Source organism: Amphiprion ocellaris, chromosome 10 (assembly GCF_022539595.1).
Source record: "Amphiprion ocellaris isolate individual 3 ecotype Okinawa chromosome 10, ASM2253959v1, whole genome shotgun sequence".
Lineage (NCBI taxonomy): Eukaryota > Metazoa > Chordata > Actinopteri > Pomacentridae > Amphiprion > Amphiprion ocellaris.
Window position 1 is genome coordinate 18,891,049 of NC_072775.1, and position 26,254 is coordinate 18,917,302.

The 26,254-nt window shown below is 38.7% G+C and overlaps 1 protein-coding gene and 1 long non-coding RNA gene across 4 annotated transcripts; both read left to right on the plus strand.

Moving 5' to 3' along the window:
• Positions 1-320: 320 nt before the first annotated feature.
• On the plus strand, positions 321-10,576 carry irf4a (interferon regulatory factor 4a). 3 transcript variants are annotated; one of them, XM_023270486.3, is made up of 9 exons: positions 321-727; positions 1,378-1,577; positions 1,780-1,966; positions 2,750-2,835; positions 3,176-3,353; positions 4,066-4,146; positions 4,505-4,903; positions 6,364-6,476; positions 7,362-10,576. In XM_023270486.3, the coding sequence occupies exons 2-9, from the start codon at positions 1,380-1,382 to the stop codon at positions 7,509-7,511; spliced, it is 1,392 nt and encodes a 463-aa protein (XP_023126254.1). In that variant the 5' UTR covers positions 321-727; positions 1,378-1,379; the 3' UTR covers positions 7,512-10,576. The 3 variants fall into 3 exon arrangements, with proteins under 3 accessions (XP_023126254.1, XP_054870829.1, XP_054870830.1); XM_055014854.1 differs by having other exon boundaries at positions 321-1,577; XM_055014855.1 differs by having other exon boundaries at positions 321-1,577; positions 4,099-4,146.
• A 10,109-nt stretch (positions 10,577-20,685) lies between these two features.
• On the plus strand, positions 20,686-25,995 carry LOC129349769 (uncharacterized). Its single transcript, XR_008602888.1, has 3 exons — positions 20,686-23,788; positions 24,408-24,566; positions 25,535-25,995. It is a non-coding gene; the product is annotated as an uncharacterized LOC129349769 (long non-coding RNA).
• The last annotated feature ends 259 nt before the right edge of the window (positions 25,996-26,254 follow it).

Here is a 26,254-nt window from a genome sequence, read left to right on the forward strand (position 1 = left end):
TACATTTTGCACTCTGTTTACAGCTCTGTTTCCTGGTTCTCTTCCTGTTTGTCTAATGTGCAGGGGAGGTCATGCATGGTAGCATCAGAAACATCAAGATCACCTTCTTTTATCTGTCTTTTTGCTCAGTTGTCTTTAGAGAACCCAAAATAATAAAAATAAACATTTTTTTCAGATTTTACATATAGTAGTTTTGTACATGGTATTGATAGTTGGATGTGTGGATAATAGCCACTGGAGGGCAGTGTTACAACTTAAGTGCACTTTGACAGTGTACAGTACTTTTGATTAATCAAGCATGTATGTTCTACTGAGGTTGGTTCCTCATGCTTTGTCAGTATCCACACAAATCTTACTCAAATAGCAAATTTACACTTAAAGACTATAAATGTTTCCAGTCAACCGTTTTGTAAGTGGAAATTAGCTTGAACTTGCAGATCTTTAGAAAAATAAAAACAGGTGGGGAAACATTTGTGTGATGGTACAGGTAATTGTTCCATTCCATACCGGTGTCTGCTCAGGGTGTCACTAGAGGGATTCCCCACTGCAACAGTGTGTGGGTGCTGAGTTTCACAGAAACGAACGCCCAAATGCTGTGCATCTCCTTTTGAACCTCACACAGCCCGAGAGGCTCCTCCCTGCAACAAATCAAGATGTGATAACATTTAAGAATAGGACCCCGATAGCTTCAAAACAGATTTCAGCGGCGGACGTTACACATTCAAAGGTAGGCAGCAGCACTTTCCTTGAAATGAATGGCTATATTTTCATCATGATAACTGATAAAAAATGATTTAATTTATCGAATAGAAAATGCTTGATGTCAGTCATCATCATTCTGAATATTACAGAAACTACTTGTAAATGTGCTATTGATCTGGTAATCATATAACTCTTACTCACAATTTTATTATACTCCAGCATGTATTGCAGTTGTGTTTAAACTCTAGAAGTATTTAATTTTAGCTACAAGTGATGTTTTTATTCATGCATGTATCTAAAGATGAGTCACATTTCTTTTCAATGACAGAAAAGAACATCAGGCCAAACGTGATTAAGATAGTTACTCATTTCTGCTGCCACCCCTGCATCCTTATCTTGTAAATGAGCATGGGCAAAAGGGGCAAAGCTGTTGCTTGACAAAATATATTTAAAATGATTCCTAATATTGCTGCAGAGGAGAGGCTATGTAGAGCTCTAATAACTAATTCAACAAAAAATTGCAATAATGATTATTATTTGGAACTGTTTATATTCTCTGGTTCAGGAAAGGACTAAGTCTTAGAGTAAAAATCCAAAGCTAGACTAGAACTGCTCCTTGATATGTCCACAGTTCTGGTATGTATGCTGTTCTTTTATTATTACTTTATTTTGCAGAGATGAACCTGGATGAGGACAGTGGCCTGTCAGTCAGTTGCGGCAATGGCAAATTGAGACAGTGGCTCATTGATCAGATCGAGAGCAGGCGATATCCCGGCCTGGTTTGGGAAAACAATGAGAAAACCATCTTTAGGATTCCATGGAAACATGCAGGAAAACAAGACTATAACAGAGAGGAGGATGCTGCACTCTTCAAGGTCAGACTGTCCCGTCTCTCTCCTCATACTGCACCCAACACATCTGACAAATGCAACTTGAACACTGCACAGAAATGATCAAAAAACAAACTTGAGATGTTTCTTAAGGAAGCGTTGCTCTTACTGTTTATGCGCCGAAGCCCCATAGTTTTGCATGACTGAAAAGAAAGTGTTAATAAAATGTGTTCCATGATTGTTTCAGGCATGGGCATTGTTCAAGGGGAAATATAAGGAAGGTGTGGACAAACCTGATCCCCCCACATGGAAAACCAGACTACGCTGTGCCCTTAATAAAAGCAATGACTTTGATGAACTAGTAGAAAGAAGCCAACTGGATATCTCAGAGCCGTACAAAGTCTACCAAATCATTCCAGAGGGAGCCAAAAAAGGTTAGTGTCAAATATCGTCCATGCAAAATGTAGAAGAGCTGTAAAGCATTTCATTAGAGAGAATTTCATTTAGCCCTCCATGTATAAGGTGACAAAATGTACAGTAAAATCATTTATGCTTGGATTTGGTTGCAAATAGTAATGTCTAATCTATTGCTATTTACATGATTCACCTGCATATCAATAATGCTGCTGCATTTCATACAGCAACCTGCATTGTTTATAGACTATGGGTGATTTTTCACATACATTTGCACCCTGCAGTTGATTCTGATGAGGCAGGAAGCACAAAGGAAGCCAAAGCATGTACCAAAAAGGCCGTAGTGCTTTTTTTAGAGGGCTTCGGTTACTAAGTGCAGGGTGCACATATCACAACCAGGCGACCTCCAGCCTTGCATAACTAAGTCTCTGCCATTATATGTACAACTGTTTTTGTCACACCAGAGCGGTTCTTGCTATCTGGACGAACACTTCATTCTCAGAATGAACAGGATTCAGAGCAACTCAGTCATCTGTTAAGCTTTGCAAATTTTGTTGGTACGAGAACAAAAATAACACAACTTCACAAGTGTACAAAACATATTCACGCTTTGTACTTGCTAAAATACAATATAGTTCTGTTCACAGAATATTGCACATATTCACAGTTTAATGGTAATCTGTAAAATACAACGAGGGTTTATTCTTAATCATGTTAGTTCCTTTTTTTTCTTTAATGCTGTAATGGAAAGACGTGCAGGCAAATGATCTGATAAATATATTTCTTCTTTTTTACAATTATAGGCATGAAGATGAGCAGTATGGAGGAGACGGCATCACATGTAAATGCCCTCGGCTATATTCCTCCATATACGCCACTGCACAACCAGGTCAGCAGATTGTGTGGCTGTGCATCTTCTAAAACTTTACCTCACAAATATACTACCAGTCAAAAGTTTGGACACAGCTTCTCATTCAGTGGTTTTTATTTAATTATTTCTACATTGTAGATTAATACTGAAGACATCAAAACTATAAAAGAATACATATGGAATTATGTTGTAAACGAAATAGTGTTAATCTTCAGTATTAATCTACAATGTAGAAATAATACAAATAAATAAAAAGCATTGAATGAGAAGGTGTTTCCAAACTTTTGACTGATAGTGTAAATGGGAAAAATCACTAATTATCTCTGTTTTCTGACACCTCTCCTGTGCTCTCTTCCAGGTTCCCACTTTTATGGTTTCTCAGGAGAGAAGGGACTGGAGAGATTATCACGCACCACCAGAACAGCAGCCTCTTCCTGCTACACATCACCATGGACCACATGCAGAGCTGCAGTATGGTCAGTGCCACTACCCTTCACCCATCAGTCGAGCTTGGCCTGGCTCACACACAGAAAATGGTAAGATGACGACATGCGCTTCACGGACACATGATTCAGAATGGACCAGATCATAAAAAAAATATCTGTTTTACATGTACTGGTCTTTAATTTATAAATGTCAGCATTTCTTTTCTCAGATTTTCAATTTAATTTCTATTCACAAATAGCTGGCTGTGCTATTCTGTCAGTAAAATTGTCATTTTACTTACACAAAATATAAATAATGCTTATTTATTTCTTTATGTAATAATGTGATCCATTTATAAACTAAGGCTTAAACAGTTTACCGTGTCAGTAATCCTGTATGTTTTTAATTAATTAAATACATCAGCAGCTGTTTGAATTCACCCACAGTTGACCATCTTTAAGATTTGAAGATTAATTAGGAATCAATTAATGATGCTCGTAACTTTAAATTTTAAGTAATTTAAGCAGTTGCACTTTTCATGCTTTATAAAATATTAATATGATCTCCTTGTGTACAAAGAAAAACTTGGCTGTGAAGTCATTATGAATAGTACCACACAAATAGAGTGTGGGACAAGATGTTACACATTCTTCAGACTTGTTTTACTTCCAGATTAGAGTAAAAAAAAAAAAAAAAAAACAGGAAAAGAACAACTTCCCCATCCCTGCAAAGAAGTGGCACAATGCCCTTTCACATCTCCGTGCTTTCGCATTCACTACTCTAATTTTGGCATTTGTTGCTTCTTAATTTTATTCTGCGCAGGTTTTCAACTGTCCTTCCACACCTACTTTTCAGAATCTCAATCGTCTGTGTATGCCATGGACCACAACAATGCTATAACAGGTGAGGATTTGTTTTAGCCGAACTATGTTGGACACACACAATCTGACACTAACATGAGCTTTCATGCTTGTTTTTAAATGTTTAGTCATTTTTATATATTTGCATTTAAAGATAAGAAACTATAAACACCTCCAACAACACTTACTTACTTCCCTATTCTAAAACGGCAGGTTGTAAGAAATATATGTATGTATATATATATATATATATATATTAGGCAAATAGTGATTAATACTGTACATGTTAAGCATATCTCAGCATTTCTGGGCCTCCATCTGATCAAGCTATGACACTCTACTCATGCTGTTATTGAGTATTCCTTTGATATATCTCCTAAATGCTTGTCTCCATCTTCCAGATCTCAGCCTGCATGTGTCTCTATTCTACCGAGAGTCTCTAGTGAAGGAAGTTACCACCACCAGCCCAGAAGGTTGTCGGATCACCTCTTCCTCCTCATCCTCTCCATCCTCTTCCTCCTCTTCTTCCCCGTGCCCAGAGGACAAGTTTCACAGTGGGGCAGAAATCATCCTTTTCCCTTTCCCATACCCCGAGTCTCAGAGACAGGGTGCCGAGATGCTTCCCAACATACTGGAGAAGGGGGTGCTTCTGTGGATGGCGTCTGACGGGCTGTACGCTAAGCGCCTGTGCCAGGGACGAGTATACTGGGAAGGACCTCTGGCTCCATATATGGATAAACCCAACAAGCTGGAGAAGGAGCAGCCGTGCAAACTGTTTGACACCCAGCAGTTCCTTATTGGTAAGCACTAATATGCTGCTGTATATTCTGTGTACTCTGCTTGCACCTACAGAAACACCTGAGCAGTAAGCTACAATCCAGGACAATATTCATGCAATGAAAATTATATTGATAGTGTTAACTTTGTGTTCAGTTTTGTGTTCTGGAGTTTTCAGACCATCATTTATATCCAGCCAGTTCTAATTTATATATGGCAAAATCACAGATCACGAGTTTGCTTCAAAGAGCTTTATAGTCTTTCATGGACGTCACCCTCTATCCGTAGAATAATACCTTTTTATTAATGAAAACTCACCTCATTGCAAGTATGAAAGAACACTTTATTTTAATCATTTGTTTTTACAAGTTGCACATATGGCTGCCCACTAAAAGAGTTGACAAATACATAAATGTTTAAATCAACTTAGATCTGCATTATACTGTGTTGTAGGCCACTTGGATATCTATATACTGCTTAGAAACGCTACGTAGGGACTGCAAGTAAAATGATACCAGGTAAACAGCTAACCGGGTGGAGCCCATTCGAACCACAACATCTACAGTTTAGTACTTTGATCCTAAACGAGGCATTGTTTTATGCGTCGATCTGAAGTCTGCAATGTCGTATGTACTCCTAAGGTTTTGTGTAACGTAGTATAGCAATTTATAGCAATTACATTATGTTAAATGTACATTTTGGCCACTGGTAATGAACATTTGATAACTTTTCAGCCCATAGTTTGAGGTGTAGTTGTTGTATTACACTGAATTATATTACGAGCACTCACAGTATTATGTGAATGGTTTGTGAAAAGCAGATAAACTCAATATTCTGATTGTTTTTGAAGAAAACGCTTTTCGCAGTTTCCTTAGCAAACTGTAATGTAAATTCTATGGTCAGGTGACTGCACTGTCATACTGGGTTTACAGTGTATTTAAGTGAACAAATATCCCTCCTCCATGACTCTATGCTCTCTGTTTAAGGTAACAGCTTTGGCTCTTACTGCTCATTAAACTGTTTAAGCGATAAGAATAACTAAGAGTGCACTGATAAACATGCTGCTTCAGCTATTTACAGTATGATGACAGTTGTTTTCACATTGATAATGGTTGTGATGATGGAGGTGATAATGATGAAGGAGAGGCTGCAGGTCTGTAGCTTGGCAAGTCCCTCTCAGTTATCACTCATATTCTCAGCAGGGGGCCAGAGTGTGGAGTCCCCACCCACCTTCTGTGGTCCACCACACTGCAGCACAAGATAGGGTTTTCTGTGGCATTTCACTTTAAATTTCCACCATCCTCATCAATGGTTTCTAGAAAAGTCATCATGATTAAGGAAAATGTCATGTGAGTAAAATGTAGTTTTAATGTTTGTGTGTGTTTGATAGTCTGAATATTTGATAAGGGGCACTTAACAGGTCTCACGGGTTAAAGACTGCATTTCTTAATTTCTTATTGTATTCTCATTTTTGTCCTCTCAGAGCTCCAAGATTTTGCCCACAGTGGTCGCCATTTGCCGAGACACCAGGTGGTGCTGTGTTTTGGAGATGAGTATCCTGATCCACAGCGCCCGAGGAAGATGATCACAGCACAGGTACCCAAACACTACAAAACTAAGCTAATGAACCATTAAAATTCAAGATGGTGAAAATAGGATTGTGATTATTTGTCACTCTATCACTACTATATATGCATGATGGGTTATACATACTGTTAGAAAACAGAGACCTTAGTATTGTTCTCGTAATGCAAAATGAATTCACAAGATAGTTGGACTAAACTGAGCTAAGAGCTGACTGACTTCTTGATGTTTGCATTCACTTTAGGCTGTAAACAAAATGTATGATTCCATAAGAATGTGAAATTTCTGTGCAAACACTTTAAATTTAAAATATACTACTGTTCAAAAGGTTGAGGTAACTTAGAAATGTCCTTATTTTTGAAAGAAAATAAGTTTTTTGCAATGAAGATAACATTAAATTAATCAAAAATCCAGTCTAGACATTGCTAATGTGGTAAATGACTATTTTAGAGGGAAACGGCTGATTTTTTTATGCAATATCTACATAGGAATACAGAGGCCCATTTCTAGCAGCCATCAGTCCTGTGTTCTAATGCTACATTGTGTTAGCTAATGGTGTTGAAAGGCTAATTGATGATTAGAAAACCCTTGTGCAATTATGTTATCACATGAATAAAAGTGTGAGTTTTCATGGCAAACATGAAATTGTCTGGGTGACCCCAAACTTTTGAACAGTAGTGTGTATATATATATATATATATATATATATATATATATATATATATATATATATATATATATATATATATATATATATAAAAATAAAAAGATTTACTCTAAAAACTCAGCTGAAATAGAGATAAACCATGAGGTAACATTCTCTGCCTTTGCAGGGCACAACAGGGTAAAAATAATTTCAACATACATGTTTCATACACAGACATAATTTCATTTTAGGTGGAGCCAGTGTTTGCCAGGAAACTGGTGTACTATTACCAGCAGAACAATGGTCTCTACCTACGGGCCTATGATCACATCCAGGAACAGAACACCTCCGCAACAGCTGACTACCCTTCCCAAAGACCGCTACAGCACATTCAGGAGTGACAAGCATTCAAACACACATGCAGGAGGGCATGAATGTGAAGCTCTGTCCTTTTAGCATGCCTTGTGACTGCGTTCTCATGTACTGTACGGTAGAAACTGTCATGGTTGCTAAGGAGGGGTAGATATGGGGAAGACCCTGTCATTTTCACGTGCACACCTATGCGTCGTAATGTTTGTGTCTGGGACTGTGAAGTTACTTTTTTTTTTTCTACAAATATTATTGTGAGAGTGTGAAGGATGCGGTTTGAGGGTGGGGGGGATGAAGGGAGCGGAGGGCAGCAGAGACAGGAAGTACTAGCACAGGTGCACAGGAAGAATGGCCCCTTAGACAAAACACAGACACGTCGAAGGGACAAAACAGCATGAATGAATATTTATTTTTCACAGGTAACAGTTGATTATGTGATTATTGCACTCACACTGCTTTTTCTACTTTTCCTTTTGACACGGCTGTCTCTGTGGTTCAAAACCTTTGTCACCTGCAGTACTTCGTATACAAAGTCAAAAATATTTGCGTAGAAGACAAAGTGAACAGTAAACACTGTCAGTGCTTAGTCCACTTCCTTCTTCAGTTCAGGGCTGCATTGCACATGTAAACAGAAAAGGCAAAAGCCTGTGTTTAGCCTCAGTTGTACTTCATTCTGGACCCTCATACAGACATCTGTGGATATTGACAGACCATAGTTGTTGTAAGCAGCCATGTAATGTGTTCTGGTTGCATCACAACTCATTTTGAGAGACCGGCTGTCTTTTCGCCTGCTTCTCATTTGCAAAAAGTTGAGGTCTTAGGTTACTTTATGCAAATCAAGGGCATCTAACTACCATTCAACACCTCTGGAATCACTTGAAAAACTTTTGAAACAGCTAATGCTAATCTCCATGGCTTATTCCTGGCCTCAAAAGCGTTCAGAAACACATTTCGACAAAATGAGAGAAAGTTTCCAAGTAAGTTGCTATGTTTGTTCGGTTTGAAATCCAGGAGCTGACAGCCTACAAATGAAGCCTTCGTCAAATCAGGTGGAGTCAGTGTTTGCAAAGTTGTTTGAGGGTGTAGCCTACATCTTTTAAGGTCTCTTGGATGGCCCTGATACAAATTAGGCCATTGATTAGGCAAATTATACACTTTAGGCTGCACACAGATGTCCATTAAAAGGTTTGCACGGACAGATTTGCGGAGATGATGAAATTAAGTCTCACTGACTCTTGCACACTGACGGCATCCACAACTGTCTTTCTCAACTCTCCAAGTCTGCGACAGTCTGGTATACGGCTTAATGGAAGACTAGGTGCAATCCGAAATTTGTGTCTGTGCAGTGACTACGCTACAAGGGCAGTGGTGTGCATGTAAAGCATACATGAATACAAGTATGGAACAGAGTCCTCCTGGTAGACTCCAAGCAGACTAGACAGTAATATCATGACCACAACTTCACATCCATGGTTCCACAGCTGTCCATGTGCATGTTTGCAAGGGAGTATACTCAAGGCTGTATAGTTTCTGCATGTCCCATTTTGTCAGGGTTCTGCAGGGGCCACGTGATGTAAATGTAGTTATCTGCCCATGTCCGCCAGAGTCTGCATGAACACCTCATTGGACATTAGCCCAAAGTTTATCATAACTACGCTACAAGAGCAGTACAGCAATTCCATCTGACTGCATGTATGGAATAGAGTTTTCCAAGTGGATAGGAAGGTAGTATAACTGTGCATCTCTGATGTCTGCAGCTGTCTATATGCTTGTCTGCCAGCGAATATGATCAAGGTTTAAGGGGTCACCAGCTGATTCTAGAATAGTAAAAGTTTTTTTTTTTTTTTAAATTGCTAGTGTCAAATCTTTTCAGTGGTCTTTTTTTGAAACCGTTGCCTTGTTCTTGTGAAATCCTGTATATTTTTTCTATAAACTCAATTGATGAAACAACCTGCTTTGTGATCGGGGTTCGCTAAAAAACAGCAGTTTGCTCAAAACCATATACATAGTTTTGGATAAGTGGTGTACAACACATTATCAGGGAGCAGCACTTGGTTCATGTCCTGTATCACTGACTGTGATGATCAGACTTGACCTTATTGGACTGAAGAAGGTTGACGGAAAAACACACTCATCCCACGACTTGCATGGAAACCATAGCTGTTCCTCTTGACCTGAAACTCGTGTCCTCACAATTGGGAAGAAAAACTACCTTTGTGGTCTGTGTGCAGGTTCTGACAGGGACAAGTTCTAAGGTTCCCATGGCTGACATACTAAGCAGGCTCACACTGGATGCAGTGTCCACTTAAAGCAAAGCCATGAGTCTCACACAATGACACGCTATGAATTTTGTGCGCATTACGTGACAGAACAACAAAATGAGTATAGTGGAATTTCTCATGCTGTTGAAGTCCTAAATGTTAATGCTAAAGTAGGAGGGATAAGGGTTTTGTTATATTTTTCTTCTGTGGTCCAGAGTTTCGATCTCTGCATTTACTTCCTTCACACTTAAACCACATCACTTTCACAATGGCTTGAAAAGTCTGACCAAAATCACAGGCGGGAATGTTTTTCTTTTTTCATGAACCATAAATCCTCTTTCCCCTCAAACGTGTAGTCAGCCCCCTGATTCTCTGCAGAGTGAAATTTAGTTTCATATTACTTCACAGTCAGACATTTGACTCATTCACTATCAATCACTTTACTGTACAACTTACTGGTGTGTTAAACACTGTGTATGTAAGTGTGTGCGCAGTAAAGGTCCATGTGTGTGTATGTGTGTGGGTGGATGCATGTGTGTCACACAGTTACGGTATTACTGTTATCAGGAATTGACATTTATGGACTCAGGATAAAACATGTGACTCCCCCACCTACAACATCAGTGACTCAAACACAGACACACACACACCGATTTCACATCACAGTTTACAGTTACAGTAAAACATCCAGAGCAAACTACTGTACAGAGGCAACAAAATTTGTAATACACATTTTCTGAGAATTACAAGCACCAGACATAAACATGGAGATTTTTTTTCTAATATAAAACTGCCGTTTGAGCAGATTCGCTTTGAAATAAACTCATCTGAAACCACTTATGTGTGCTGTGCTTGTTTCATCTTTGAGCTCCCCACATTTGCAAACAAAGGGAGGAAGAATGAGAGTCATATTTGGTTAGAAAAAGAACAAAAAAAAGAAGAAGAAAAAAACACATTCACACATTTGCCATGGTGTTTCCCCCTCTGCAGGAAGCCACATCATTTGTAGTCAGGCTTCAGTTTTTCCGCCTGTAAGAGCCGTTACTCCATTGTCTGTGCCTTTCACTCGAAGCTCCGGAGAGGACAGTTTAGTCACCTAATGAGCCAAACATTTTCAAGAAACGCTTTACAGAGAAGATGAAACCGCTACCAGCATATTAGTGGCAACACTTTCTCCAAAAAAGAGCGATAGGTTACATCTTGACTCAGTGACTGTGATGAGTTTGACTGATTGGTCTGCTAGTGAGACATAACACGAAATGTCAGTGTTTATGCTTGACGTTAATCACACCAACATTGTGTTTGTTGTGAAACTATCTCTAAAACTGTTACTGCCTCATCATATTTTTGAGAGCTTCAACCAGCAGCAGCATTTACATTGATCACAGTAACTGTAAAACCTCATCTTGTTCTTATACTTGAAATCCTTTCATTTAAAAAAAAAAAAAGATTCTGATTTTTGGTAAGGTATTCAGAGTACAGTTTGTGTAAAAACCCTGGTGATCAGTTTTTCATTTATTTTACATGTCAAAAATACATCAAGGATCTCAGGCAAGAAAAAAAAGCAGAGCTTCTGTCAAAAGAAAAACTTTGCTGACATCTGCTGGATAGTGTAGCTTTAGAAACTCCCACCGTGGAAAGTCACAAGATAAAATCAAAAAGTAAGGAAAAATGAATAAAAGATTTTTTGCTGATGAGGATGTTGTTATCTTAACATAAGCATTGACAAATTGTAGGATATTACCTCAACAGAGCTACCAGATGGTGTCAGATATAAAAGAGAGTCGAAGGGTAAGCAGTAAAACTGACCTGAGAACAGGGAAAAGATTTTCTACACTAGACTCCGCATCACTGACCCCTGTGTGTTTAGGGTCAGACCCCTGCCCAGTATTTGATGACAGGCCCGTTTAACCCTTGTTGAACTGTGGTTAGGAAGGTGTTGACCTCATTTTCCTTTTTTATGAATTTTGACCCCTCAAACTGACACTGGAGGCAAATCCTCCAGTCGTCACTTACTCACTCACTGCTGATTTTTTGTAATCTCATAAATAGTTCAGTGAAGGGAGGACATGCCCAGATTAACTGTTGACAGATGATTGTTTGAGCACTTTTGTGATAGCAGACCACAGGACAGTAAAAACTGATATATTTCTTTGAACTTCTCTCTAGAACACAAGTAAATTATTTAATATTTATTACCCATCATTCGAGTTAAATTGCTTCTCTTCATATGACCTACAGTAGGAGGAATTGCTCCCATTACTAGGAAATAAACTCTTTATCTGCATAATTAATCGGTTTGAATTGTTCTCATATGTCTGTGTTTATGTAAGTGTCCTCAGACAACAATACAATTGACCCAATACACTATGATGACAGGAAAGCAATAACAGTTGTCGGATAAGGAGCAGCAAGGTCATGGAAAATAATCATCACATGACTTCAGACCTGACTGTAAACAGATAAAGGCTGATAAGCAGAACAATATGGTGGACTACCTGCCACTGATGCAAGGTTGGCGCAGTCTGTTTAGTTTGGCTGGCATCTTACTGAAGCTTTGGAGTTAAAAGACGTCACACTATCATGCCATTATGCTGCATTTTTTTAAACTCTAGAGTGGCAGAAAAATCTGAAAAAATTGATGATTTTGAAGATCAATCAAAGCAGATACTTGTGTCTAAGTGTATATGCATGGACAGAGGTGTAGTAAAATATGTGACCAGCAGGGAGTGATGTATCATTGGCTGCTTGCTGTCCGTTTACAGCTGGAGATACTGGAATTATGAGCCAGAATGACCACACATTTGGATGGCTGGACTACAGCAATCAGTGCATCCGCAATCCCTTTGATCCCATCTAGTGGCCCAATAACTGCACTGATACACCTGCCTCTAAGACAAACATATCCACGAGTGCATACAAACGCATTTTCGATTGACTTGGGTTCAAAAACATGATCAAATCTTGCTTTCTGAATGTCCTTCTCATTGTTCTCAATCAAAAGCAAGACTTTGAGGTCCTTTATTTTCTGTCTTTGTAAACACAGATACTTTGTTTTGTGTGTCAAGTGACAGAACAGCGCCGGTGCTGACAGAGACTGAGGTGGTCAGAGTGACAGCTCGTGGGCCTTATTGCGTGAGAGTGAGCCGGGTTGTTCTCAGACTCTGTGTGGTCTGGGTGTGTGGTCTCCAGCTGACGGGCAGGGAGGAGGCTGGGAGAACCCTGTGAGTCTATATGTGTGTGTGTGTGCGTGCATGCGTGTGTGTGTGTGCTCATTTGTTTACTCTATCCAGAGTCATGTCCAGGCTCTCTGTAGCAGTGGCTTGACTAGAAAGCTGTGCCTTCCGCCACTCAGCAGACCTGGCCTGAAAGATAAACACATACTGCCACCACTCTGACACGGCTCATCTAAGGATAATTCTTGTCCATGTATACTTTTGGGACCTGAGAGACCTTTACTTTAGAAGGTTGTGTTTAATTTCTGAAAATATAGCCTTATATGCAGCAATTGTTCCACTGCTGTTAGAAATCCTATTAGAATTTGACGCTTTTTTAAAAAAATCTGCAGAGTGCGATCCTGGACATTTGCACTGAATTTGATAGCTGATCCCCAGAATCTTCTTTCATTATGCGTATGTAGTTTGGTTTCCTGACTTAACTAAATAGTGTCATTTAAGACTAATCGATGAGTTTTTTTGGAAACGCGTATATGTTGTTTAGAATAAAATCAAACCAAATTTGACATTTAACATACATTCCATGCAGTGTCTTATTCCTTTTGATTGAATCTGCAGATGTATCTAGTTAAAATGATAAAGGCAACCAAGATAAGGCAGGTTTTTACCTTAAAATCGTTAAGTACAGATTCATAGTGAAGAAAATCAGACCTCATACAACCTTCATCACTCGTCCCTCTCGTGCACACACAGAGCCACTGGGCTACTCTACAGCTCTCCTCTCCCACAGCGATCTCAGGGGAAGGCTTTGTAATGCAGCACTGCTGAGAACGCGCCATGAAAATATAAATACAACCTCGCCGCATTTCAACCATGTAAATAAACAAGGCCACCCAAATTTCCAATTAGAGCTTGCGTTGAAGGCAGGAAATGGGGTAGACAAGAGGAGACCACACCTCCTTCTCGATCCTCCACTCCTGAGAGGAGTCCAGGTCCAGGTCCAGGTCAGAGACGTGGGACAGTGGCAGCACTGACACAGCAGGAAACCCAGCATTCAGGACTCCACTTAAGGCTGTTTTTCCCCCTCCAGTTCCATCATGCTCCTCCTCGTGTTATCTCTCAAGGATAGGACTCACACAGACTTCCGCAGAACTCAGATATGGGCATGGAACGAGTACACGGGATTTGATACTTATGCCTATAAAATCGCCATAATCTTGGCAATACAGAAGATTCTTTGGTTCACATGTCTCCACCTCGCAAACATTTCATGTACCTCATTTTGAGACACCAGGCTTTACACCAGCTTGCCTTATCAGTCCCATCGAGGTTATGAGGTGATTCCTATCTGGCTGAAATGAAGCATTCTCACTGTATTCCACATCTCCTTGGAACAGCTAGGCACCATTATTATGCAGCTAAGCCCCGAGACCACCCAGGAGATGTGGTCCGGTTGTGAGAGGCAGACACAGGGTCCTTATTGTGATAAGAAAATCAAGCCCGTTCTAAGAAGAGATGGTGCTTTGATAGTGTAAGAGGTTTGCTTGATAACTGCCGATCAAAGTGTGATACTGGCTTGTCTGGTGAGGTCGGGCTAACGTGCCTGCTGGTCGCTGCTTCAGTTGTGGTCAGTCGGCAAACATCATGGGGCCTGTTAGTTAACATAAACACACAACTTAATGTAATTACCCCAGAGAGTCACAGAGCTGTGTCAGTGAAGTCACTTTCACTCCAGAAATGGTTGGAAGTGACATCACAATATTTCCTACCAGCTATAATTTAACTGGAAAGTACAGAGCTCATTTTGATAAATTCTAAAGAAATGATAATTTATCCTTACATGCATTTACATGGCACAGTTTACCAACCTTAGTATTGTGTCATACGGAGTTGTCCTTGGATGGCATCAACACAGATACCCCAAAACTGTGTCTTTGGAGCTAGTCCTCTCCTGTCCATCATCCATTGTTCTGTGTTTATGTTTGATTGCTCTCTGACTGCAGTGTCTCTTCCCTCACAGGCTCCCAAAAAGCCACACAGGAAACAGGCAGTATAAACACAGGGCTCAGCAGATCCTCTCTTGCCTCGACTCTGAGCTGCAGAACCCCAATGTAAACACACAGAGACACTGGCTAGTCATTTTGGAAGCGTATGTAAAACTGCATGCCATCACTCAAACAGAAATCGAACCAATGTCTCATGAGAGTAACAGATTCAGGAATATTTTCTAGAGACAGAGATGTCTTTTTTTCCCCCTGCAAATACGATGAATTTCATCGACATATGATGCCATGGCATTGACATATTTCTCTCATGTTCAGTAATCTGAATGAAAACAAGTGTGCATGTGTAGACTTAATGCTACGCAACTGTTTTAGCTAAATGCATGCTAACATGCTCACAGAGAGAGTAAATGATGATGTGTTTACCATGTTTTTATCTAATGTGTGTTAGCATGTTAACAGTGACTAATTAGATCTAAAAACAAAGCAAAACTGAGACTAATTGGAATGTCATTATTTTCAGGTTTTTTATCTATAAATTTCTGGCCCGAGGCCCTTGCTAGAGTCACAAAATCAATTGAAATCCAAATTTCATGATAATCCATCTGATAGTTATCAAAACAGTCAGCCTTCATGGTGGTCGTGAAGAATATAAAGGTAATTAAGATTCAGCATCTTCAAACAGTGAGCACAATTCTGTGGTTATCTATGTTTTAGGTGTTGAGGTATATTTAAGTGGAAAACTGAAACGCTCCTGCTGGTGCATCTAGAGATAAAGATGTGGAATAACCATAATCTCATCCTCTGGGGATCATAAATGTCTGAAATTTCGTGGTAATCTATCAGAGATATTTTATTGGTAAAGTGATAGACATTTTTCACTCCATCCCCATGGCTAGAAAAATCAAACATAGGAGGATGGTCACAATAGATATTGGTAGAAGAGATAATGGAGGGTTAAACCGTGTATCATCTCTGAATTCTGTGAACTAAACCACAGGTCAAAGATTTATGGGTCATGAACAAAGTCTGCGATAGACAGTCCAGCAGGTCTTTGGCTCCCTGTGCTGTGTTCAGTAATTCAGGAATCAGATCGCCCGGCTGGATGCAGAATATGGGAAAACACAATAAGGCAGCATTTAGTGCCCTGCTGCAATTACATTCTTCAAGGTGTAAAAATGAAAAGGACACACTGCAAACTTTACGCTAATATTGACCTTCCATTAAATGGGACTTAAAGCTTTCTGTCCTGCTTTAACATTAAGACCTCTGCAAGCCCTCTGGGGAATGTATTTTTAACAGCAGCGTTGTGGTTTTAACAACCCCGGTCAGATCAACATGCTGCAGACTGATACAGCAGGGAAACACCCTGCTGCTGGATTAAATGGCCTGCTGAACATCAGTGGGAACAACACTGAGGTGTATTTAGCTAGACAATATTCATTTGCCGTGTGATAATAAAGCTTAGCTACAAACTGGTCTGTCAATAGAATGTGAATGGAGCTCTTGTGTGCTCGGCTGCAGTTTTAATGTTGTCTGAGTCAGTCTTGTCTGAGCTGTGACTTCGTCTCGTTGCAGCTGCCGGTAAACTGCTACTACAAGTTTTTTTAGACAAGAGTTCTCACAGAAGAATTTTGTGGAAATGAAAAACATGCAGTGCACTCCTGTTGTGACCATAGAAGGCCAAAGAAGAGTTTTATACATAATCCTTAGGGCTGTGTTTAAAACAGAAAGGAATCATCGTTTCAACCAGTCTCATGTCAGTTGTACAGTAAATGCCACTCTAAACATTTTTCTTCACCAAATCACAAAGATGAGGTAAATACTCCAATAACCTTTTATTCTTTGTTAGTATACTTTTGCATGTATAACACAAATAGCAGGTAATTCCCTTCATTCATCTTAAGAAACTAATGATGGATGAAAATATTTTACAGCAATTACAGCAAACAAGATAAAATTTTACCTTTGTTAAGTTTTTTGTCTGATTTTTGTGGAAAGTCGCCTTAAATATGTTTCCTTTTATTTTTATTAAACAACACGGCAAAACATTCACACATGATTCAAACATAATTGTCACTAAATTTCTTGATTTAGGCCCCATTACAATTTTAAAAATTAAAAGCTGAAAATCTTTTTTTTTTTTTTTTTAAAGAATGAGCTGATGACTTTCTTAGGCCCAGATAAGCAGAAATGAAATGTCCATAAAATCCACAAGACACCTTAATACTTTCTTTCCTGTGTCACTTAAAAGACGGATGAACCTGGTCGATGTATTCTTAATAGTATCAGTTACATTTATCATCCGTGTTTTTTTTTGTTTTGTTTTGTTTTGTTATTTGTATTTTCAGTTTGGATGAAATGTAAATGGATGTTTCCCCTCCTTAACATTAACCCAGTCATGAGTATACTAAAGCTTTAAATGTAGACCATTGCCCAATAATAAATCCCTGTTAATGCAGTAAAAATAACTATTAAACAACGGAGCAGCACAAAATGTTTGCATCATGCTTTGTGTTTTTTGGATTGTACATAATTCAGAGCAGACTTTTCATACAACATAAAGTGTTTTATTTTCTACGTGTTTTGCAATTCATCACCAGCATTTGTCTTTGAAGAAGCAAAAACAACAAAAAAAAAAAGTCATGTTTTTCCTCATAGGCTAAAGGGTACAAATAGCACATGGTTAATTTTCAGAAATACAATCCTACCAACTGCTAGCTTTCTTTCACATATTATTGTCTTTATACAGGCTGTTATGTGCATCGTGTGACAAGTTAATGGCATTAAAATACTACTGTAACGGTTTCATTACAAGCACATTTTATGACCATCCATTGATTTATTTGATATGATGTTTTGCTGTATGATGTTTTCTTTATTATGTCGGGGTCATCAGCAAACAAAAGCAAGCACAGGTGAACAAAGTGATGTCGGAAAAATCACCAGCTGAGACACACAGAACCGACCAGCAGGGGGCATGTTTGAACACACTTCTGGGATCATTTTAACATGACTTTTGACAGACTGTGCACCTTTAGCAATAGCTCTCTGTAAGGAGAGCCTGCAGGGATGGAAGTTGTAGTTTTAATTTCTAAGTAGAGCTGGTATTAGAATAGCAGACGTTTAATAGATCTTCACAAGAAAAGACGCTGTCCAAAAAATCCCCAAATTTAGGATGTTTATCCTGGCATGCAAACAAAGAACGCAGTGTGTGTGTGTGTGTGTGAGTGTGTAAGTAAGTGCGTGATGCCATTTTAGTTCGGACACATCGTTAGACCTTTGATCCGCCCTCTGTGTGCCTGCCTTGTTCTGGCACAAAGCCTATCTTCTCCCTACTAGAGCCACATGCCTTCCTTTGACTCATTTACATAGACTGGACCTCCAGAATTTGACCTTGCAAGCTGATTTGCACTATTTCTCCATTTTCCAAATGCTCAGGTCATTATTTAAATGCTCTTCTCATACTTCTCTCAACCCTGTGAATCCCACCTCACTCACTCTGCTTTAAAGTTCATTGGAAACAGCCTGCACAGTAGATTTTTAGTTCAGCCTGATACAGTAACATGAAAGTTTTATTAAGACCCGACACAAATTAACTCATTAAACAAATGAATATCATCTGCCTGGAAATTTTAAAAAGAACAAGAGATTTTTTTTTAACACAGTGAAATAGTTTGTGTTTCTGCAGCCTCGGATTCACTGCAGCTTTCACTAATGCTTATTAAATTAAAGGAGATAATAAGTTAGTAAATGGACTGCAAAACATTTTTGTGTTCAACATAACATTTCAATTCTTGTTTACATAAAAAAATATATCAAGCTGGTGCTATGTGTGTTTACTTTGAGTAAACATAGAGTTTCAATGTGGAGACACTGCTCGAATTTTGCTTCATGAATTTACAGTGAAGTAAGTTCAGTTTAGAGATTTTTTATAGGGTTAGGGTTAGTGAAAACAAAAATCAAGGACCAACAGGTGGAATACTTGCAGGAGAAGCAAAACAATATTGGCTTTGGTGACCATTATTCATCCTTGTAACTAATCGTCACCAACATCTCAAAATAATGATGTTTTTAGATAAAGGATGAGGTGATGTGCAAAAGTGTTTTTCTTGGAAGCATGTTTTAATGGGATGATTGTGTTTTTACTCACTGTGCCTGTCTTTACTCTTTCTACAGTCATTTGTGCATGATAATACAAATGGCCATATTTTGTCATGCTAATATACCTATTTAGGTCTCATGACCTATGCATGCAACCAGTCGGGCACAATATTCATGAACATGTTATCTGTTTTTATTTTTATGCTGATGATACACAGATGTACCTACCTGTTAGATCCTCTGATCCTGGTGTGGTGAGTTCTTTAAATGGCTGCCTTTCTGATGGCAAAAGTTAGATGTCAAACAACTTCCTTCAGTTGAACTCAAACAAAGCAAAGATTCTTGTTGTTTGATCACAGCACATGACAAAATTGTCTCTGACACCAGCTGGGTCTCTTTTAAATAACGCCAGGCTTGTTGTGAAGAATCTTTGTGTCTGGTTTGACATGATTTCTGAGTTTTGAGCAGCACGCCCCAATAAATACAACCTATTTTAACATTTAAAGACTATTTTAAATGCCTTCATTTCATTGACTTGTATTACTGCAACAGTCTTTTTTTTTTTTTTTTTTTAACCAGAAAGCTATTGACCGACTGAACAGAGCTCAGCTTACAGGCTTTGTTACATGAACCAAACATGATCACATCACTCCTGTTTGAGCCTTATTGTGTTGACTCCCAGTGTGTTTTACGACAGATTTTAAGATTTTACTGCCCTTCACAGCCTCTACACTAGTCAAATGTCTGTCCTTTTACCAGTACACACTTTGAGATCCTCGGGCAGAGATTTTCCTCTTTGTGTTTTGGGGAACTGGTTGAAAACTAACGGGATCAGAACGTTTACAGTCAGGGGCTCTGAGGCTCTGGGATGTTTTGTTTGAGGAAATCAGGCCAACCGATTCCGTGATCTCTTTTAAATCTCCTCTTAAATCTATTCTTTATTGAACTGAAGAGCATTTCCTGATTTTATTTGAGTTTTTATTTCCTTTGAAATATCTTCTTTCTTTCAATAATGTTTTTACATTTTTAACACTTTTTTTTTAATCTGTATTTTACATTTTAAGGCTATAATGACTTGTCTGTTTTATTTTGCTGCCTTAGGAAGCTTGGATTTTGAAAAGATCCCTCTAAATCAAGGTTATTATTACTATTATATAGTAAGGCAGTAAAGCCTAAAAGGGTTTAACCTGAATGGTTTTTATAAGCCATTCCCACTTGATGCAGATTAAATATTTAAAAAAGCAAATTACTGCTAGGATGTTATAAGCTCCCAAGCAATTGTGTGTAGAGATATCATTATAATTTTAAAATATTATACACACATTGATTTTATTATGCAGACGCTATCCCAACATAGTGTGATCTTGGATTATCTGGAGAAACACTTGTTCTAAAAAGAGATGCTGGTGCTGAATGTGTAAATGTTGTGAGTTGCACATAATTTCAATTGCCTGTTCCTCCACCTCAGTAAACATTATCTCGGTGTGGGCACATATCTCAGGGACTGATACATGAAAATTAGTTCTAATACAATTTTAATAATTTGCACGGCATGTTATCTAAAGAAATTATAGAATTACGGTAGGTGTTTTGTCGTTTGTTGTGTGTGCGTGTGTGATTTGGCCTCACTCTGACTCATAATACATTACCCAAAGTTTAATAACAAAGATAAAGATCTGTGTGACAAAAACATGCAGTTCAAAAGATAAATCTAGATCTGTTCCAAAGTAATATTACATTACAGTGTGTGAAAGTGTACATTTTTAACCTAATCTAATTGTAAATGCAAGTGACTCACTGAATTCGACAAATCAACTAAAACAAATCCTATGCTTTACCTTATGTTAAGTCTTTATCTAACATACATTTCCTAAAGAATGACAAACTACATTCATCTACATATAAATGCTTTATGATAGATGTGAAAGCTCCACTTTTGCAAGTAAATACGCTCATTAGTCATTAAATGATCTTTGCCGCACAGAGAATATTATCTACATTATGTAAGTCAAACTGTAAATGTATAAACAGCTCACACCCTTATTCTACAAAACAACAGCCACGATGATAATTCACATTTTAAATCATGTGACTCAGAACTTTACAGCTTCTTATCGCTGATTTCGTCTCTTTGGCTGATGACTGTACAGTTTTGTTTTCTGTTTATCTGATGCCCTGCCTCTATTGCACACAGCTATTGTCTTATTTCTCCAGCATCTGGTCTGAAACAGTCAGATTTTAACTCGGAGAGACTAGGGTTCCAGAGTTATATTCAGAGGCTTTTCCTCCTTAAGCTTTGAGCTTAGATGACAAAGAAAAAAGTGGAGTGAAAAAGCAACGATTTGCTTTATGTGGTTACAGTCTACATTTACCTGTTTTCACTCTCTGTCCCTCTTTGTCTTTTGTTTATTCTCCCCCAGCTGCTTTTCTAACTTGATGGAAACAAACGCCAGCCTGATCAGCAGACTGATTCATTGCCGGCTATTAATCATTTATCATAAAACTAGTTCTGCCGTTCACATTAAGGACAATAGAGCAGCCATGGGTTTACCCAGGAAACATATCATATTAATCACATTATCAAATGTAGTGGGTTGGTCATTAATTTAGGGTTCTGCCCTTTAAGATGACATTCTAAGTGGACTTTATTAATCATATCATATACTACCTGCAGCAGGTTTCCTTGTGTTCAACGTGTTATTCACAAATGAAAAGGAAAGAACAATTAAACAAGAAATTAAATTGAAGATTTATCATCCGTATACTGAGACTTACTTTCGTGTTGTATTTGGCTCATTGTGGTGCCACTTTTCCAACTGGTGAATTCTTCATCTGAGATTGAGGCTTTATTTATAACTCCAGCTCTAGAGGGCCCTGTAGTCAGAGGTGGAGACCACTTCTGTGCCTCTATAGCGTGACTGAGCAGAACGCAGCTGTCAAGAGGTGTGGAAAGGCCTCTCTGCTGCTCTCAGCTGCGAAAACAGTTAACAAGAAGCCACTCACACATGAACACCCACACAAGCAACGCAGATACAGAAAGACTTGTTGCTGTACAATACAATACCTTGTGACTTCTATTAGTTGACAAATAAGTCCTGATAATGTCATAGATTATCACTATGCCCTACAGTTATGATAAAGGTATAGCTTGAAGAAATCCATAGTACACACGTAGCTCTTGTGCAACATTAGGCATAACAAAAGCTGTAGCTTACTGCATTTGCTTACCTAAATGAAGCCAAAAATCAAATTTACAGCGTGATGCAGAAGATCACACACAGAATTGGCGCATACACCGATCAGGAACATTTTGACCACTGACAGGTGAAGTGAATAACACTGATCATCCTGTTACAATGTAAAGTTTATCTGGGAAACCTTTTGTCTCGACATTCATGTGGATGTTTGACATGTACCACACACTTAAACATTGCAGATCAAGCAACCCTCGAGCCCCCATGGCAACAGAAGTCCTTGATGGCAGTTGCGACCCTCAGCAGGGCAATGCACCCCGACACACTGCAAACACTGCTCGAGAGTGGCCCAGGGAACACGACAGAGCTGAAGTGTTCACCTGGGTTTCACACTCCCCAGGTCCAAATCTTATTGGGCATCTGTGGGATGTACCAGGATAAGCCTGACCCACAGAATTCACTGCCACCATCCCAGTGATACAGGACATCCCCAGAGGTCCTGTGTCCATGCGCCACTGGGTCAGAGGAGTTTTAGCAACATAAAGGGGACCAACACAATATTAGACTGGTGGTCAAAACACTTTGCCTGATCGGTGTATAGCCTTTAAATATAAAGATACTGCAGATATTCAAACGTATCATTCGCAGTAACAACTTGACAACTTAGGCAAGTTGTTGCTTCAGTACATGTTACGTTGCACATTGCCTTTGCTGATAAAATTCTGAAATTTTTTTTTATTGTATAAGAAATAAAGGGAGTATTATTTCACCACCACCGTACCACAAAGTGAAATGACTCTGAAATTACTTATCAAGTAAATGTGCTCAAAGTTTAACTGAGGCACTGGCCATTGGAATACGTTAGTAAGGCTGCCTAGCCTTATCATGAAATGTGATGGAAAAATAATAAATCAGGTATCATTAACTTTTCATGCTATCTCAGCTGTTCTGGGGAAACTTAAGTGTGTCATTCAGTGAATCGGACACATTTTGCATAGATATTTAACCTGTCTTTGAACACACTTGAATCACAGCATGAAATAAGTGAGTTCCAGTGCACAGATTTGGTTTAAAGTAAGTATATATACACACACTGTTCCCTCTAAGCTGCTGACACGGTCTCCGTGTACAGAAAATCTGCGCTGTGCACAAAAAAAAAAAAAAATCCAACCTAAATTGTAAATAAAATAAACACACAACAATTCATTCTGTGCTATTTTTCAGTGTGAGTCAGTGAGTGACCGGTGACTGGCTGTTGCAGCCAATGATGCGATTCACATACGTATTTACCATAGACTGTATATAATGGTATTTACGCATCTAATCAACGTCAGGCGTCCTTATGTGCAGCTACCGTTGTTGTCATAGATATGAATGAGTAGATAGGACACGCCCCCTTTGAACTGCGTGCTACAGCGAGGCTAAGCTAGTGATGGAAAAGTTTCAGTGCATTCCGTTGATGTAGACGGCATGAAAACGGAAACAACAAGTATGCCGGCTCATTGTGCTGCATACAATTGCACACTGCGTCGTACGATTGAGACAAGGAAACTTGGAATGACTTTTTATAGGTAAGAATAGTTTTTGGCTCTTTTTTCATTATGAAATCTTGTTGAGAGCTTCCAGTCTATGAGAGCTAACTAGTTAGCCACTAGCAAAACACTAAGGCGAGCAAGCAGCTTGACAACCAAATACCAGACGATTAATAGTAGCTGTAGTATAGTAAGCAGTAGTAGTAATACTAAAAGTACAAGCAGTAGTAGTATAAAATAGCTGTTAGAGTCATAGAAGTAGTATCAGCATTTGTAATAGTATTACAAGTTGTAGTAGCAGTGCCAGTATCAGCAGCAGTGGTGTACTACCACTACTACTAGTAGTAGTCACATTGCTATTATTACCACCAATACTACCAATAGTAGTTATAAAGCTTAACTCATGTATATCCAGATTACCATCTATGTTCTTCCTCCAAACCCATTTTATGATTGGGATTACAGGCAGTTCTTTAGGACTGCTCTCAAATCATTGAAATGTTACTAAACAAGGTTATACTTATCAAATTAAATAGCTCTGGTCTCCAGTATATTGGCGAATTCGGTTCTTTGTACTTAATTTATTAGCACGATTTCTTTTTAATATGTTGTGTACAGACTTAATTACTTCTCTGTCTACTTTTCTTACTCCATGTAGGTTTCCCAGAGACTATGGGTTGAGGAGGAATTGGAAGTTTGTCGGCTTAGACCCGGTGTCATTCCATCAGTGTTTAACTTCCCGGCTCAACTTGGAAGAGTACGTGCCAGAAAGACCATGACCAAGCAGCCTTGAGATCTTAGACAGCGTCTCCCTGAGGTGGGTGTTGACGGTGTTCACGGTCAGGACTGTGGTAATCCCATCAAAAAAACAAAACAGAAAAAAATCTAGATTATAAATAAACATGTAACCAAAGCACTCTGTGTATAACGTCATAGTATAGGATGTAGTTCAGAAAATGTCAAAGTATAGTATGCTTTACTCAAGAATAACATAGTATGGCCTGTAGTTCATAGTACAGCATGTCGGCAAAAAAAAACCTCATAGATTATTATGTGGTTCAAAATGCACAAAATGAGAGGATGTTGCCTAAAATTGTCATGTATGATATGTGGTTCAAAAAATGTCATAGTGCAGTATATTGTCAAAATAGTATGTAATTCAAGAAAACATCAGAGTATAATATGTCATCTAAAAAATGCCATAGAATAATAATTTCATTGCACAAGTAAAAGTATAGTAACTTTTAAAACTGTTCGAATTCTTATATGTTGCTTAAAAAAACAAACAAAAAAAACAAAAAAACTAAAACGTCGTAGTAATATGTCAATTTAAAAAGCCTATAGTATAGCGTGTTGCCCAACAAACATCATAGTGTAGCATGTCGCTCTAAAAACGTCACAGTATAGCCGTTAGTCCACAGCTGTCAGTAGGTGAGGAGCAACACAAAAATAGTCCAAACGCTGGTTTCCAGAGGGTTAGACAAGTATTTATTTGAAAGAGGAAGTTTACAACAACACAACATGTGAGGGTTAAAAACAAATGGGTGTTAGTAAAATAAAAATAAATAAACAGAACTAAAAGTGAACTTCATGTTGACATTGATGGGCATTCCAACCAGGAACAAAGTAAAAGATAATCAATACAAAAAAACCCTCTTCCTGTTCACCTCTTAAAACCCAAAAACACACCGCAGTAGCACCCTAAACTAAAACTACCAATGGGTTCCCTGTTTTCCTTTCTGAACAATTCAAAGGTCCCTCTCTATCTCCCCACACATCCACCAGCCACTGGAACACATCTCCAAAGTTCTGCCAGGCCAGCTCAGCTTCCCCTCAGAAGAAGTGCCGCCACCTGCCAGATGAAGGAGCCTTTTGAGAGGCAGCTGGCATCATGATTGGACTGTACTTTGGTCTGTTCCAATCCAGCTTCAGCTCCAGAGACGGCAGGCGGGACGAGTCAACGGAGGCCGAGTGGACGAAGGCATGCAGCTGAGTACAATCCAGAAAACAACAGAGGAGGAGTGCAGGGCCAGAACAAACAGAGTAGCATCGTATGACTCTTAGAAAACATCATAGTATAGCCTTTGGGATGAAAAAACGCCATCATATACATCGTATATTGTACAAATAAGTCAAAGCAAAGAGACATACATTGTAGAATTGTAGTAATTGTGGGCTGACTGATTTACTGATTATCAGTATTTTATTTTTTACTGATTTACGGTAATAAATACATTTCAAAATGGCGCTACTTTGGCTCTGAACCTTTATCTACCTGTGGTCGCTCTGTCTTCTGGAGTGATTTGATTGGTTATACGTCACGAATAAAACTGCTTTAACATCTGTAAACAAAACAAACGTATCAACAAAGTTTTCTGTTAGAGTTTGTGTTCTTCTAAGTTTAACTCAAGATTTTAAATACTTTCATTTACTGCAAATGAATATCTACTCCAAATGTCTCACTAATAATCATTATCAGCCTTAAAAACCCACAAAACACCCCTC

Bases quoted from the DNA above. Each gene is read 5' to 3' on its own strand.
- irf4a (XM_055014854.1), top strand. From the start codon at position 1,341: ATGTATGCTGTTCTTTTATTATTACTTTATTTTGCAGAGATGAACCTG. The intron at 1,578-1,779 runs GTCAGACTGTCC...TGATTGTTTCAG, and splicing joins AGGATGCTGCACTCTTCAAG to GCATGGGCATTGTTCAAGGG. The intron at 4,147-4,504 runs GTGAGGATTTGT...TCCATCTTCCAG, and splicing joins CCACAACAATGCTATAACAG to ATCTCAGCCTGCATGTGTCT.